General features: G+C 38.2%; 2 protein-coding genes and 1 long non-coding RNA gene across 4 annotated transcripts; 2 read left to right on the forward strand and 1 right to left on the reverse strand.

Annotated features, from left to right (window-relative positions):
* Positions 1 to 2,134: 2,134 nt before the first annotated feature.
* Positions 2,135 to 3,040, reverse strand: LOC107683691 (uncharacterized). Its single transcript, XR_001633753.1, has 3 exons — positions 2,994 to 3,040; positions 2,792 to 2,852; positions 2,135 to 2,559 (listed from the first exon to the last, which is right to left on the reverse strand). It is a non-coding gene; the product is annotated as an uncharacterized LOC107683691 (long non-coding RNA).
* A 4,512-nt stretch (positions 3,041 to 7,552) lies between these two features.
* LOC107683690 (uncharacterized) lies at positions 7,553 to 9,746 on the forward strand. The gene is made up of 7 exons (XM_016479767.1): positions 7,553 to 7,783; positions 7,868 to 7,927; positions 8,116 to 8,166; positions 8,262 to 8,312; positions 9,149 to 9,222; positions 9,304 to 9,390; positions 9,491 to 9,746. Exons 1-7 carry the CDS (start codon positions 7,619 to 7,621, stop codon positions 9,633 to 9,635), a joined length of 633 nt encoding a protein of 210 aa, XP_016335253.1. The 5' UTR covers positions 7,553 to 7,618; the 3' UTR covers positions 9,636 to 9,746.
* A 494-nt stretch (positions 9,747 to 10,240) lies between these two features.
* On the forward strand, positions 10,241 to 12,778 carry LOC107683689 (uncharacterized). 2 transcript variants are annotated; one of them, XM_016479765.1, is made up of 6 exons: positions 10,241 to 10,259; positions 11,218 to 11,378; positions 11,660 to 11,763; positions 11,851 to 11,995; positions 12,083 to 12,209; positions 12,303 to 12,778. In XM_016479765.1, the coding sequence occupies exons 2-6, from the start codon at positions 11,292 to 11,294 to the stop codon at positions 12,617 to 12,619; spliced, it is 780 nt and encodes a 259-aa protein (XP_016335251.1). In that variant the 5' UTR covers positions 10,241 to 10,259; positions 11,218 to 11,291; the 3' UTR covers positions 12,620 to 12,778. The 2 variants fall into 2 exon arrangements, with proteins under 2 accessions (XP_016335251.1, XP_016335252.1); XM_016479766.1 differs by lacking the exon at positions 10,241 to 10,259 and having other exon boundaries at positions 11,182 to 11,378.
* Positions 12,779 to 16,297: the final 3,519 nt, after the last annotated feature.

Genomic DNA, 16,297 nt, shown 5'->3' on the forward strand with positions numbered 1-16,297 from the left:
GCTCCACAGAACCTGTGGAGGCAGTGGACTGGCTTTTGGAACTACATGGTGCAGGACACTGTCTAGCTACAGGGTAAGTATCCCAAGCCGAACTGTAGGAGGCAGCCAAACATCTTCCTGGGAGAAGCTGACCACTTGAACTGGAAACACTCGACTTTGGGGCGACACTAAGGTGGGCATGGGAATCAATCCGCCTGGTAATGGTGCACTCCCTGGTTCCAGCAGCAGCCACTCACTGGTGTCAGTGGCCTTCTTGTTTACTCTGGCATAGACTGTGGCTAGAGAGGACGCTGGTATATGGGTTTTGCCCTTACCACTAACTCTGGCTGACGACATTGTTTTTACCAGCTCAACTTCCTGTACACGACTGAAGGCTTCCCTCCACACAGAGTCCAGCTTCCCTCCTAAAGTCGTGTCAAACTCAGTCAGTGCAAACTCTCTGCATCTCTGGGTGATATTCATGCCTATGATTCCAGGGGGCGTTGGATCTGGCTCAGCAGTGTCTCCGTCTCGGACGATCAAAAACCCACACTCAGGTATAGTTAGCCCCATCACCTGGATGTCCAATTCAACATAGCCCAAGTATGGCAGTGGTAGCTTGTTTGCTGCAGTAATTATTAGCCACTTAGAGGTGCAGTGAAGGTCCTTGTCTTCTCCATGGAGGTTTTCTCTGAAGAAACTTTCAGTTAGGGTACTCACATTACTTCCCGTGTCTAGCATACATCTAACTGGAACACCCCCAATGTGAATATCAACTTCAGGGCACTTGCCAACTGCACGCTCCAGGAAACGTTCTTTTGGTAATGTACTACATCTTGAGCCTTCTGGTTTTCCTCGCATTGCTCGGCTCACAGCAATGGAGGGGCCCCGTTTCCCTGCTCCACAGAACCTGTGGAGGCAGTGGACTGGCTTTTGGAACTACGTGGTACAGGACACTGTCTAGCTACATGTCCCCACCCCTTCACACCTTAAACAGATGTGTTGGCCATCATCTGTATACTTGGGCTTGACTTTGGGCTTTCCACTCTGGCTACCACTGGAATGGGCCTTTTGTACAGTGATTCACGAACGGCATTAGTGAGTTCTCCAATAGCTTTACCCTGCTGAGTGATAATTTTTACTACCTCCTGCAAGGCCACCGTTATGTCACTTTGTGCAGAACTGACTGAAATGGAAAGCTCTGCCATCTCCCCAGAACATGTACTCACAATATTCCGAGTCCTGGCCACATTAGCACCACGGGGTCTGTCCTCCCCAACCCACATCATGGCCTCTTCGTGGACGTCAAATAAGGTGGACTGAGGCTTTTCTCTGACAAGCTTGCGTAGCTCTCTACGCAGAGTCATGTCTCTTATGCCTTCGATGAACTGATCTCTTAAAGCGAGCTGGGGATCAGACACAGCAGTGTGGGACTGTTGGAGAGCAGAATTCAGCAGCTGAGAGACAGCATGAGAAAAGTCACGGAAGTCTTCTCCCTCTAACTGTCGGCGGGCATAAAAAGCATGCAACAACTAAGGTGTAGTGCGTTTCTCCCTAAAGGCCCCCCGCAAGTATGAAAACAGATCACTGGGTTGTTTGGTCTCTTCCCCCATACGCAGTTTGACTTCGTCTAGGGCTGAACCTCTTAAATGCGAAAGTATGAAATCAACTTGGTCATCAGTGTTCAAACCCCTTACCCGAATTACACGATCAACCTCATCAATGAACTCATTGACAGACTGACCATCTTTAACATAATCACCACTGAAGGGCACAATTTGACGCTCCCTTGGAATATAAACATACGACCTAGTGGCAACATTACTCATATTAGCAAGGGTTGACATTACTTGGTCGTGTCTTCGACCTAGCTCCAATATTTGTGATTGGAGTTCTGCCACCGGATTACCTTCATCTCCATGACTCGCAGCCCCAGCACTATCTACATCATGGCTGGTTCCAGCCCGAGCAGCCGACACATCATCGTCCTGATCCATGTTCATATGAAGTCTCTATCTTGAATGGCACACAGTCATAAAACAGTCACAGTCACAGTCACTGCAGTGCAACCTGAAGAGGCAATTCCTCACAGTCTCCTTTGCCAACGATCTCAGCGGTGAAGTGAACACCCCCCTGCATTTCCGAAAGCTGGTCCCTTGCTTCCCCGCAGGCTTTCGAGGCACGCCACACTTCACGTCGTCGACCTCTTTGGCCCTGTTACTCGACCTCTTTTCACCACTACCGTTGTCTATGTTCCTCTTACTCTACCTGACTGTCAAAAATGTCCCAAAATTAGCAATGGAAACCCCACTCCTGGTACCAAAATCTCTGTGGCCCGGGATATGAATTTGTGACACCGGACACAGGATGAAAAATTTAAATGGGGCCTTTTATTCCAGAACGCACTTGGAACAGCGCAGCATTAAGTATGCAAATTTGGGGGATTTGGACAGAAAAATTACAACTTAAATACAGCCATTGAGAACAATAAAGTTTGATCTCACAACAAAATGAGTGTGCCTCTTTTTCCCCACATTCACAATAACCAGCTAACATAGACAACGGTAGTAGCCTTTCATGCTGGAAAACAAATAGACTCAAGTGTAACAGCCGTCAACAAATCAAAGTTGTCAAACCAAATAAGGCTACTCAAATTACACAAAAAGTACATGGAAAGGAAATTAGAAGTTGCATTTTTGGGTATCCTTAATACATTACAAACACTATTGCACAATCTAACACTCAGTCAACCTTACATTAGTAAATGAATACTCATAGGACTTCAAAAATGAATTTGATGATTCAAACTTACAGCTCATCACCACTCTAGCACATGTACACGTTAACACGGCCTATGCTGACTCGATTTCCCTCTGCAGATGATAAAGGGACAAAATACAAACCTTTTCCTTAACATTTGGAACACATGATGTTAGAACAATAATACCATTACACTCGTTCCAATTAAACACTGATAAACACTTTTACAATCAATAAAAGTGAACAACACTCACTTGAATGCTTTACACTCGCACCGGAAACACAAAGGGTCTATGGAGCACTTTTCTCCCCTCTAAACAAAATAACTGTTTCACTAACACTGGTTTGCATTAAATTATGCATAAATGAAGTTTTTTTAACAGTACACTGATACAAATTATATCATCAACACTTACGCTTTGGTGAGAAACGGTTAGTTTCCCCACACGGACATGTTCGTCAGCAATCGCTGTTGATATGCAAAATTACACAGCCATCCGAGTCACCATACCACCGAGAACGAGTTTATAACTCACTGTATGTGCATATTTCTCTATATTTTGTGATTTAATGGATTTTAATGACCTCGATCCTCCACTTCACGTGGAACATTCACCCCGCACTGATAACTCGCGCTGCTCATCCGCAGCTCTCGCGGCACTTCACGACACTCCTGCAGCCGTGTTTCTTAAAGGGCCAGCATAACATTATGGCAACAGATGAGAAAGACATGAAACACGCTCTATGTGCAGTACATTCAAACCAGGGAGTAAAAAAAAAACAGTCTTATGCGTGACACAACAACTTTTCAACCTGGTTACATTTAAAACACCCACTTTGCATCATTGCTTGCATTAGTAAGAATGAATATCCAATTGTTCAGCAGTAAGCTGAATTGCGAAATTTTCCAGCTCAAATTTTGAGGACATACCGAATTCGCTCCCCCTTAAAGTGAAAACCACTAGCCAAACAAAAATATACAAAGCAAATTTCATGAGTTTTTATTTCAGTAACACGCAATGGAAAACTGCAATTGGTTTTTGTGGAAAAACTCTTTTAGGACGGGCCCCCAATTTCTGTTACAACCACTAGGGGTCAGCCTGAACCGGAAAAAGGAAGAGAGCCTCAATACCAGGGAGATGCTGAACAACAAGAATTTATTTACAAATAAGGGTTTAGCGTCAGGGGCAGACAAAGCCAAAATAACAAACAAAAATTATCCTTTTTATTAAAACTCTACACTTCCTAAATCAAAATTAAAGAAAACAAATATACAGTTTCAACTTACCTGCCTCCCTCAACCAAAAACAATGTGAAAAGAGGTTTAAAAATAAAATGGCATCTAACCCCCTACATCCCTCAATTTGCCAAAACTTATTTACAACATATTTACAAAATATATATACAAGTTAACAGCCAACAATTCACAATCGGAATCCAAAATTGTAGTCAATCAGGCATGGGTCAAGTTAACAAGGAATATCACAGAATGGAAACAGAAAATAATATCACAGAGCTATCACAGAATTGCAATCACACTCACAATCCTAAACACCCACACACTATCTCTCTGGTAAGACACTCAAAGACTTAAACGAACAATGACAGCAAGGCACAAAGGCAAACTACAGAATCACACACGATGGCACAATCATGGCCCCGATTGAGTGTTTGGGGCAGTCCTTATATCTGGGTCAGGTGTGGAGGAGAACCAATCGCAGCCTCCAACAAATTATCTCAAGGAACCACCCATCTGAAACCCAAACATACACATACACAGAGAGAACACAAGAGGGCAGAATGGAAACAACGAGCAAATGACTTAGGCTCATAACAGTAAAGTGTTTAAAACTATAGCCTATAATGTTGAAAATGTACGAGGAAAGTCCTCTGATGAGTTACCAGGGTAAGCCTATGTGCCGGGGTTCAGCCCATTTTTTTTCTATCTTTGATAATATCTGAACATAGGTGGAAATACAGAATGCAGCAAGGCGTTTAGTGAACCTGCTGAGAGATACCCTGAATGCAGGTCCTTCCAACGGAAATGCAGAAGGGAACCTCAGGATTTCACAAAATGGTAAGTGTAGAGACAACTAGTGATATAGTTAAAGAGCATGTTATTGTGGTAGTGCAATGGCCAACCACTACTCATCAACCTGTATATTAATTCATTATGTAGATGAAATGTAGGCTCAGAGAGGAAGCCTTTCGGGCCCCGGGAGCTTTGGGGCTGGGAGAGCACAGCAGGTTCAACAGAATATGGCCAGGTTAGGAAGTATTTGAGGAAATGAACTGTGCCTTAAAAATTATTATATGGCTCACTGAAATGCCTGATTCTGTCTGTTGCGATGTTGCAAGGTCAATTATTCCCCCATAATGACCATCCTCAATAGAAACTCTATATAATGACCACTCATCCAGCATTTCTTTAAAGGGATAGTTCACCCAAAAATGAAAATTCTGTCATTAATTACTCATGTCATTCTAAACCTGTAAGATCTTCGTTCATCTTCGGAACACAAATTGAGATATTTTTGATGAAATCCGAGAGCTTTCTGTCCCTCCATAGACAGCAAGGGTCCTACCACGATCAAGTTACAGAAACGTAGTAGGGGCATCGTTAAAACAGTTTGATTGGTAATAAGTTACCAATCAAAATAAATCAATAATGACAAAATTCATTTCCTCTACAAAGGTGGCACAGAAGAACACAAAAGTGGCATGTAGGTATATTTACAGAGATTTAAAGAAGCTCAGAGGTGGCATGGATGTTTTAAATTCATAACAATGTTATGAGATTAATGTTTTACATATAAAATTTTGAATATAGAAATATAGTTTGATTGAAATTATTTAAAGGGTTAGTTCACCCAAAACTGAAAATGCTGTTATTAATTACTCACCCTCATGTCGTTTCAAACCCGTAAGACCTTCATCTTCGGAACACAAATTAAGATATTTTTGATGGAATCTGAGAGCTGTCTGACCCTGCATAGACAGCAACGCAACTGAAATGTTCCCAAGTCCAGAAACGTAGCAAGGAGATCTGTAAAATAATCCATGTGAATAATCCATCAGTGGTTCATCCGCAATTATACGAAGCTACGAGAATACTTTTTGTGTGCAAAAGAAAACAAAAATAATGACTTTATTCAACAATTCGACAATTCAACAAGACATGATAATCAAAACCAAACAGATGTTTTTTGGCAGAGTATCTGAGGTATGAGCTGTAAAGGCACAGCCCTATTCTGGAAAAGGGGGCAGGGAGCAGCAGCTCTTTTGCATTTAAAGAGACATGCACGAACACAGCCTGTTTCTGCTTCCACTCAAAATAGGCATTTTTCAAAATAATATAATAAATTATCTGTGGGGTATTTTGAGCTGAAACTTCACAGACACATTCTGGGAACACCTGAGACTTGTATCAGGGCTCTACAGTGCGACCAAAACTACTGCGTGCAACTATGAAGCTACGAGAATACTTTTTGTGCGCAAAAAAAAATAATGACTTTATTCAACAATTCGTCTCCTCCGCATCACCCTGGTGCCATTTTGGAGAATATCCGCTGGACGTATGCTGTTCTGTGTCAGCTGCGTCACGCCAGATCTGTTTCCTACGTTGTTGTGATTTAGCTGCGTCATACGGATAAGCTGTTTTCGTTCAGATCAAATCATAACAACGTAGGAAACAGATACGGCGTGATGCAGCTGACACAGAACAACATACATTACGACAGGACACAGATAATAAAAAGTATAATATACAAATACACAAAATAGACAATGTACAAAATAGCAAAAACACAATATATAATATAGACGTCCAGTATATATGTACAATATGTAACATATACTATTATTATAGACGTACAATATCTAATATATGCTATATTATATTATATCTAATATAGTATATATTTAATATGCACGTCCGTGCAGGATGCAGCAGTTTATATTCTTACACTCAGCAGCATGCATATATTGGCATTAACATTGCCATGTACTGTATATTACCATGCTAAAATACTCAAGATAGTTGTGATGACAGAAATATTTTGATCTTTTTAAAAACCACTGCTATGAGTCCATGCCTTACTGTGCGTCTGCATCACTTCTCACACAAGTTTCACAATATGCTTACGTCATGCTTCACAACATGCTGACATTTAGGTCAAACGCTAATTCATATGACAGTTGGCTGGAAGCAGTGGTTTTTAGGTTTAAAAAAAGTTAAAAATATTTGTATTTTTCTCATACACTCCAATTGTTTCTCTTCAGAAGACATTCAAAATATTATTTTGTGTGTCAAAGAGGATTAAGAGTCATAAGGCTATGGAATAACATGAGGGTGAATAAACTACAGTACCATTTTTAGGGAGATCTGTTCCTTTAAAAAGGCATGTTGATAATCAGATAGGAATGTTAAAGCTATGTTCTAACTCTGTCTGCACTGTACTTTCGTATTACTTTTTTTTCTTTGTATTACTTTTTTTTTTTACAGATCTTGGCCCTCCTCTGTGAAGTGTTCCCCAAAATGGCAGCATTAGATGGTGCATGGATGCTGTACAAAGCAGCTGGTAAGAAAAGAAAAATCACACCCAAGTTTGTTAATATGCAGCCTTTACTAATAAGCTGATGACCTGGTGTGTTTAATTAAGGACACACGCAAAGTGTGCAGTGTTGGGGGGCAATAATGTATTTTGTGCTTTATATCTAATGTGGTCTTCAATATCAAGAATACAACTGGCAAAATTTGTATTTTGTCCAAACAGGGGGATCCGGGCAACGATCATTGACGGTGGTGGCACCTGATGCAGAGGGCTATAATGGTCTATATGTAATAAAGGCAGCAGGAGGAAAGGCATGCCTTTACATAATGCCAATTCAACAGAGATTAGACACCTCCCCATTACCTATGACGGCGAAAGAATTTGAGAAAATGCCTAAAGCCAAATGCATCAACTGTCAGGTTTATGTGCCTGTCCAACTGCTAGCACTTCACATTGACAAATGTGAGCAAAATAGCTCCACAGAATGTAAGGTAAGGTATATTATAAACAGACTTACTTCCTGGTTCATTCTTCAAAACTTCTCTACAGTATTTCTTGGACATTACATTTTACAGGTACTCTCTGATGATGAGTCCAGTTTGGACGAATCAGATGAATTGGACAGCTCCATAAATGTAAGCTCAATAATGTGCCTCCTAAAGCTATGTTTTTTCAGCCTTTGCAAATACCATTGTAGGTTATTGTTCTTGAAAATAACAGTGTTTATTTATGAAAAAAATGTTAAGCTCTTAGTGTAGGATTGAAATGTTCTTTTGAATGTTCCTTTCACCATTCTTCTATGATGATTTCATTCCAAATAAAGGAATCCTCAAATGAGCCCCCAACAGTCGCTAAGCCTCAGGTGGATGTGACGGTAAGGACAGATTTGCACTACTTAGCCATATTTTGTGTACATTTTAGTTCTTAATAAGTAACCACGCTTTTGTAATGATCCCATTCAAAATAAAGGCATCCTTAAATGAGACTCCATCAGCATCCTCATCTCTGGTGGATGTTAAGGTAAGAAAACATTTATACTACTATTTTGGGAACATTTTAGTCACTCTTTAATGTGTTGCACTAATTTAATTAGAAGGAAATGTACTTATTGATTTCATCGCATTTATATAATCATACTTGTTTCTAAAAGAAGCGTATTTAAGCATATTTTAGGTCTGTCAAAATTAAACAAGTTAAAAAGTCCTAAATGATGTAAAGAATTGAGAGAAAATTGGATGTGTGTCAGGTCCGCATCATGTGCGTCAGCTTTTAAAGAGACAACCCGGCTTTTTAAATGAAATCTGATGTAAATCACAGAACAAATGGAAAACAGATATCACTCTCTGATCTTCGCTGATTAACTTTTGTAGTTTGAATAAAGATTAATCATATTAAATTTATAATTTATGCATATAGGCTACAATTTATAGTTTATGTGAAGATCACATAAATTAAAAGTTGTTATATTTAAGTCTATTAAATCTTAAAAATAATGGCTTTCAATTATACTGTAATGTTGAATGGCTATAATTAATATCTAAAATTGAGGGGAAAATGCATTTAATAGAGACATCAGTAGTAGTATTGGTATCAATGATACTGGCCTTCATTAATAATAGTCTACTTAGTAAAAAGATGCCACTAAAGCAATTTAAAACATATTGTCTTTATGTTGTTTCTACATTAATTTGGAGATTCAATGTGAAAAGTATGACAGAATAATTAATCATGATTAATTACAGAAAAATGTGTGATTAATTATTTTCTTTGACAGCCCTAGTATATTTATATAGTATATCATTATATTTTTTGTGTTGAAATGTTCCTTTGTGTCACCTGTCTGTACACGTTTATAGGTTGCTTGTCCAGTTTGCTCAGAATGGTATCCTAAAGAGTATGTTGAAATACATGCAAGCTGTTGTGGTGAAAGGTCTGTCACAATTTTAATGACTAAATATATTTTGAACTTCTGTCACTTAAAGCAACTTCAGAGTTTGTGTTGTCGCTGCAGCCTTGTTGGGGAATTTGAAAAGGAGACTGAATGGGAGGGTGCTGACAAAAACAAGGAAAAGACAAGGGAGGAGAAACCATGTAGAAGGTAAAATGCAAAATGGCACCTGACTAACCTGTAAGATTTCTTACAAAGGTATTTGTTGCATTTTGTTGCTCATTGTTCCCTTTTCTGGTTGGTCTTTTAGCTTATCCGACATAATCACACAGCTTGCTGACAAGGTGGACAGCACATCTGCATTTAACATCAGTGTTACGAGAGGCGAACTGTTTGAGAGGGGCATGTTACAATGGAAACGGCAAAAAAAAATCTTCTCCAAAGAATACACTTAGTGTTAATTTCCTAGGAGAGTATGGGATTGGCAATGGAGCTCTCCGAAAATAATTCCTAACTGGTATGTGTTAGTTTGCTTCAGTGTAAGGTACTACTGAATTTTGTAATTTGGTTTGCTGAATTTCCATTTTAACAGAAATGCTGAAAGGAATTGAGGCTCAGCTCTTTGAAGGAGGAGACAATGGAAAAACCCAGAAGTACTGACTATCAGAAAGATCACTACAAGTAGGTAGTATTTAAAGGCATAATTCACCAAAAAATAATAATTCTGTCATTACATTACTGTTCCAAACCACTACGCATGCGTGTGCGTTCCTCTGCTTGTAAACAAGGCAGAGCATTCTACGACAGCAGCATCACACATATGCATCGTGGTACTCTCTATAATAGCGGCGGACTGACATGGAAGAGACGAATTGTTAAATAAAATCATTATTTTTGTTTTCTTTGTGCACAAAATGTATTCTCGTAGCTTTGTAAAATGAAGGTTGATCCACTGATGTCACATGGACTATTTTAAGGATGTCCTTACTACTTTTCTGGGCCCTGAGGGTCAGAAAGCTCTCGGATTTCATCAAAAATATCTTAATTTGTGTTCCGAACAGGTTTGGAACGACATGAGGGTGAGTAATTAAGGACAGAATTTTCACACACTCACATATGTATACATGTACATACATACATTTCAGTAAAACACTCCCCATTAACTCATGACTTATGTTGCTTCAATATGCTTACAGTTTTTTCAACTGCTTACACACAAATTCTTTACTTGTCACACAATTTCTGAAAGCTGACACTCAAACAGCAGAAGAACACACCAAACTCAGTTGTCAATTTCATAAAACACTTCTTGCAAATCACAACACACAATTCTCTGTGTAACAAACAAAAATCATCTTGATTTCCTTTTTCAAACACAACCAATCAAAATTCACACTAATTCATCAGTGCCTCACACTACTCACATGTGCAAACACTCATTGCTTTACTTAACACCAACCAATCATGACTATAGAGCAGGCCTATAAATAGGCCAAAGGTCAAGTTATAGGTTTTGAACAATGGATGCAAACAATGTGCAATAGACCCAACCATCTCGCCCACCAACAAACACACGCGTGCATGTCCAACTACACATGGTTGATGTATTTATTTTCTGTCATACTGTGTAATACTGCATTCACAACCACAAATGCTTACAGTAAAAAAAAAAAAAAAAAGTTTAGTTTTAATCTTGCTTTCTTGCAATCTTACCATAACGTTTTCAAGATCTCTCTGCCAATTACTTTCAATATTGTACAGAAATGTACATAGGAGCTCATGAAAGAAGAGCTTTAGGTTTTGAATAACTGTGTATGTATGATATATTCAAAAATATAATATTATGGCAAAGGTGTTTGCAACATAAGACAAATGTTTGCATTTGAGATGTGTTTTTGATATTTTGAATGCAGTGCTTCATTTTGCAAGATATGTGAGGCATTTTGTGTGTGCAGTTCTTGGATTTGTGTGTAAAGTTTTGAAAATGTGTGTAAGCAGTTGAAAAAAACTGTAACATATTCACTTCTGTTACTGCAGGACTTGTGGGGAGATCTTCGCAGTGAGTGTAGCACAAGGGGGCCCCGCACCGAATAAAAAAAAAAAATGGTGCTATGACTACATCTGCACAGGAACAAGACAAGAATGAAATGTCCAAAGACAATGTCACCGATCCAGAACTCATAGAGCTTCCTGATCAGGTTTTCCAACACATTAAGATACACCCATTACTGCATTGTGTGGTCACGTTACTCATTTAAAAGAAAGGAGTAAGTAGTAATCTTCTTCATGCACATGTTGCTGCATTGGGATGTCTTCTATGGAACCAAACATTTTAATTAACATGGGTTGTATAGAAACATTTGTCTGTATTTATATACTATTTGTAGTATTTAATTTTGAATGTTAGAACTAAAAACAGACTTACAGCCTTCTCTAAGTCCTCACAGCTGTATCAGTAGGACATTTGTCTCATTTTCAGGTTGATGCTGCAGGCACAGATACAATAGCAGACCTGTCTGACAGAATTTTAGCAAGCGGGTATACTGGGCCCATTATCCGTGAGTGGAAGAAGGCCATTACAGAGTATGTAATTGAACTCAGTGCATGCAGTGGTTTAAATTTTCAGTTCTTCATTTCTGCACATTTTTTTCTTGTCTATTTTCTATATAGTGCCATCGCTCTGCACTCAGCAGTCTGGATAATTCCAATGTTACAGCAGGTCTGTGATGGGTTGAAGCTGTATAGCTTCCATGACTTACTCACAGAACACAGTGAGACCTGCCAGCAGCTCTTTGTACCTGGACACTTGCAAAAAGTTTTTAAATGTGCAACCATTTTTATTGGAGAAAGTCTTTTGATGTATCACTTGTTAATATACAAGTTTCTCTCCTAAACTATTTAGGTTGACGCGGAATTCCTAGAGCTTGCCATGACTCCAATATTCAGTGAGGAAGGATCACTAAGGCGCCACAGGGAGTGCCGCATCATCAACTTTTTGCAGGACTTTATTCAAAAGTTGGAGGATGAAGGTGAGTGGAATAACATTTAACAAATCAATTAATTTGTCATTTTAATTACTGATAAAATACTGTTGTTAATTTTTTTTTTACAATCTTGATTAGAAGAACTTGCTGCTGCAGAAAAACAGGGAATGTGCAACAGAAGTGCTGATTTTATCACCATATGCAAATTCTTTCAGTGGCTAACAGGCCAAGCACACATCCCACTGATTGAAACTCAGAGAAAGGAGTCTAAAATCTGCATTGAGTTTGACCACGACTGTGATGCACGTTATGGCGATCACATAATTTGTTATCCAGTCATCAATGCTTGTGCGGTGTCCATCACGTTCCCAACAAAACACTTGGGAACGTACCAGGAGTTTCAAGACATAATGTCACAGGTAATAAACAACAGCAAGGAATTTGGTCGACACTAGATTGTAATGTTGTTAGTAATTTAGATGTGTAGTAGCAAAACCTGAAACAAGTAACAAAGGTTCTAAGATTGTTATGACAGCATTTACCATTTAATGATTTTGTGTTTACCATTTAATAATTAATTAATTTAGTATTTCACAAGGTATCTTTAACGTCTGCCACCTGTATGGGATTATTTTTGTACCTTTAAAAATGAACATAATTTTTCAAGAAACTTACGAAAAATAAAAATATAAACTGAAATGAATAAAATGTCTTTGAAACTGAAAAAAATAAATCACAGGCAAAATCTTTGACTTCGTTTTTAATACACTGCATATGCCCAGTCTTGCATCTGGAGATCTCACTAAAAGTTCAGCTCTAAACCTATTCTAATTAAGAGTCAGGAAAATTAGTTACAGACAGGTTTGCTATAGCAGGACTGACACTGAACTCTGCAGGAAGGTAAATCTCCTGAAACAGGATTGGGTACCCCTCTTGTATTATGTGCCTTTTAAAAAAATAGTCAGTGGTTCTACTTATTTGGTTAAATAGCGTTTTGTTGTATTTGTTGTATTCGGATGCAGTACAGACTTCATTTTAGCTATGCTGATAGAGTAGACTGTGAGATTGGTAGTCGAATTAGGCTCCTCCTATCGAAGCACCGAATCGTCGACTATTTGGGGTCACCCCTCATAATGTCCCATATCTCAAAAACACTGCAGTAAAATCTTTTTATATGAGGTGTGCATATATGGGATGTCCCATTTACAACCTGACTATTGTTTTTTTTTCTACTTATTAGAAATGGGGTCTTTATAGCCCCATAAAGTGTAATAATGTCCCATATCTCAAAATGCTGGAGTAAAATGGTTTCATATGAGGTGTGCATATAGTATGGGACTTCCCCTATAAGAACTGACCATTCATTTATTCTACTTATAAGAAATTAGGTCTTAATACCCCTCTAAATCGAATAATGTCCCATATCTCGTTTTCTACTAATCTTGCAATGATTTGAAAGATAGAAAAATATATTAATACAGAACTGTCAAAGACACCAATAAATAACACAAATAGAAGTACATAGAATTAAAGCAGAAGTGCAAAAAAAGCTCGAAAATGTCATCTTGTTATATTATATCTCAATTCTGGACATAGTTTTATGGTAAAAGGTTTTACATTGGCAAAGTAGACAGCGCTCTGGGCAGCGAATCAGGCAGTGCTTGACAGCGCTCTTGTAAAATGGCATTGGTCATTGTCAGCCACAGTACATTTAGTACTGTACAGTACTCGTGGGAAATGTGATCTAATCGAAGCAAATATGATACAACTGAAGACTGTAACTGCATGTAGATAACCATGTCCTGTAGTGACTGGGCTAAATCAAGACACTTACCTTGAGCATCCAGTATCCTGATAATGATGATGATCATTTGTCTGTCCTATTCCTAAGAAATCATATCCATATCAACAATGTAGTGTAGCAGCAGATAAACACCGATAACATAATAAAAAAAACTCTTTATATCACTAAAATTAAACAAGAAGCCGCACTTACAGACTCTCACGTCCACACATGTAAACACAACACTGACGTCTTCACAAAATTCCATTCACCTGGAGGCAAAATAATTCTGCAGGGTTTTTTTTTTTTTTTTTTTTTTTTTTCAAAACATTCACCTGGAGGCAAAATAATTCTGCAGGGTTTTTTTTTTTTTTTTTTTTTGCAATAAAACCTGAAGTATGCAAAGGTTTTAAGGTTAAGATGAAAAACACATTTCTTTAAATGAATTGTTATGAGAGCATTGATGTTTGCAGGTACAGTTTTTTGAAAAGTATTTATTGATGGAGACATGAAAAACTCTAAAGCACCTAAACTGTAGCATAGTTCATTCCTATTTGTACATATGAAGAGTTCAGATGCAAAAGCCTCTAAGTACATCTGACATTTTTCTTTAAAGTTAGCATTTATTTTTGGCTACTATGTATAGGTTTCTATGTAAGTACTGGTACATCTGAATGGGTTGAGGCTGGGATTTAGCTCATTTGAAGTTAAAGTACTTGATGAACATATACTATGTGTGGAGAGTATTCACTCAGTATCGTTATCGCATTTTTGACCAAGATGGCTTTTAGAGGCTTTTGCATTGGAACTCTTCATATGTACAACTGTAGGCTACATAATCTAATTAAATAAAATGTAATTTAAAAATTAGTACATGTACAAATTTGTACAATTAAAACATTTGTATGTTCAAATGCAAATGAAAACTCTTACACTAAAGCCAAGGGTTCCACTGAAGGTGTAGTCCTCTAGTTCCACTAGAGGTTGCATCTGCCAGCCACATACTCACGGCAGAGTACATAAAGGTCTGTAAGTGGAGTGTTGGGATCACTCTGGTGTCTGAGTGTTGAGCTCTGCCAGTTCCTCCTCATTCAAGGGACACTCAAACTCTGGGACCAATACTGCACCATCCACATTTTCTCCATGGTAGTCTGCTGCTACTTCCCAGTCAATGTCCGGATCTTGAATATCCTATTTTGCAGCAGGATAGAATAACAGAACACATCGATTAAAAGGAGACACATGCCATTGCACTTTATTTGTAATGAAAAAACATCAGTGAACAGGAGAACAACCTCAAGATTCTTTGGCTGATCAATCTGTATGTGCAGCATTCCAATTGTAGGGATTTCTTAATACATGAACGGACACTGCTATGCTCCTATCAGCCATCAGGAGGTTTGCTAATCATCCCAGCACATGACTCCAATATTCTGGGGTGACTTCCTGCCAGTCGTGTCGTCATCTACTCAGAGGAGTGATTAAAGATTGATCCAATCAAGAGACAACAAAGCTTTCTTTGTATCAAGGACTGAAAAGGTTCGTTCACAACATATAAAACCCACGATGTCTTGTGACCAGCAATGAATAGAACTAGTATATCCAGCAGGAAAAGGATGAGTAAATTAACTAGTGCCCTCAGGCCCGCAACACGGGATCTAGACGTGAAAACCTGAATGAATTAATAATAATTCATTCCCTTACAAATTTAAGTAGTCAAGTTATCTACACAATGTACCATTTCCGCTCTGGGCTCAAATTTCCCTCTGTTCTGAGAGGATGGTTGTTCCAGCCTGCAGCAAAAGTCTCCAAGTCTCTTTTTAGTTTAGGTAGAAATATACAGTGGACACAGAAAATGTCCTTTGCAGAGGATAAATCAAGTAGGTGATCTCTTTCCAGGCTTTGTAGTGTTTCAGAGTACTTGGAGGTGACACAGACCCTTAGGTCACGCCACAGACGTTCGATTCTATGGACATGAGAACATTGTAAAGGAAAAAAAAGGGGAAAAAATAGTCAAAGAAATAAAAATGACTTTCTTACATGTTCTATGTAAGGGATAAAGCACTGTTTCTTTATCATTACATTACAGTGCATGCATAATTATGCAATTTGATATTCTGGTCAAATTTTCTTTTTCCAAGTACATTTTAGCAATACCAAACCACAGCAATCTTAATAACTACTATATCATTAAATCATTTATAAGTGATATATAATTGTTATCAAGGACTGAAAAAAAAAAAAGTCTTATACTCAGATGTGCATAATTATTAAGCAGGTTTTCCTTTATGGGTAATTTGTGCCAAAAAAAAAAGACTGAAAAGTAAAAAAAAAAAAAAAAATAAATATA

The sequence above is a fragment of the Sinocyclocheilus anshuiensis genome, unplaced genomic scaffold (genome assembly GCF_001515605.1).
Source record: "Sinocyclocheilus anshuiensis isolate Anshui unplaced genomic scaffold, SAMN03320099.WGS_v1.1 scaffold3206, whole genome shotgun sequence".
Taxonomy (NCBI): Eukaryota; Metazoa; Chordata; class Actinopteri; order Cypriniformes; family Cyprinidae; genus Sinocyclocheilus; species Sinocyclocheilus anshuiensis.

What these genes read in the sequence shown, in the direction of transcription:
- LOC107683690 (XM_016479767.1), top strand. Translation starts at nt 7,619, where the DNA reads ATGCCAATTCAACAGAGATTAGACACCTCCCCATTACCTATGACGGCG. An exon ending in AATTGGACAGCTCCATAAAT is followed by an intron (nt 7,928 to 8,115) that starts GTAAGCTCAATA and finishes TTCCAAATAAAG; the next exon opens with GAATCCTCAAATGAGCCCCC. An exon ending in GCAAGCTGTTGTGGTGAAAG is followed by an intron (nt 9,223 to 9,303) that starts GTCTGTCACAAT and finishes TTGTCGCTGCAG; the next exon opens with CCTTGTTGGGGAATTTGAAA.
- LOC107683689 (XM_016479765.1), top strand. Translation starts at nt 11,292, where the DNA reads ATGACTACATCTGCACAGGAACAAGACAAGAATGAAATGTCCAAAGAC. An exon ending in TACCTGGACACTTGCAAAAA is followed by an intron (nt 11,996 to 12,082) that starts GTTTTTAAATGT and finishes TAAACTATTTAG; the next exon opens with GTTGACGCGGAATTCCTAGA. An exon ending in TCAAAAGTTGGAGGATGAAG is followed by an intron (nt 12,210 to 12,302) that starts GTGAGTGGAATA and finishes AATCTTGATTAG; the next exon opens with AAGAACTTGCTGCTGCAGAA.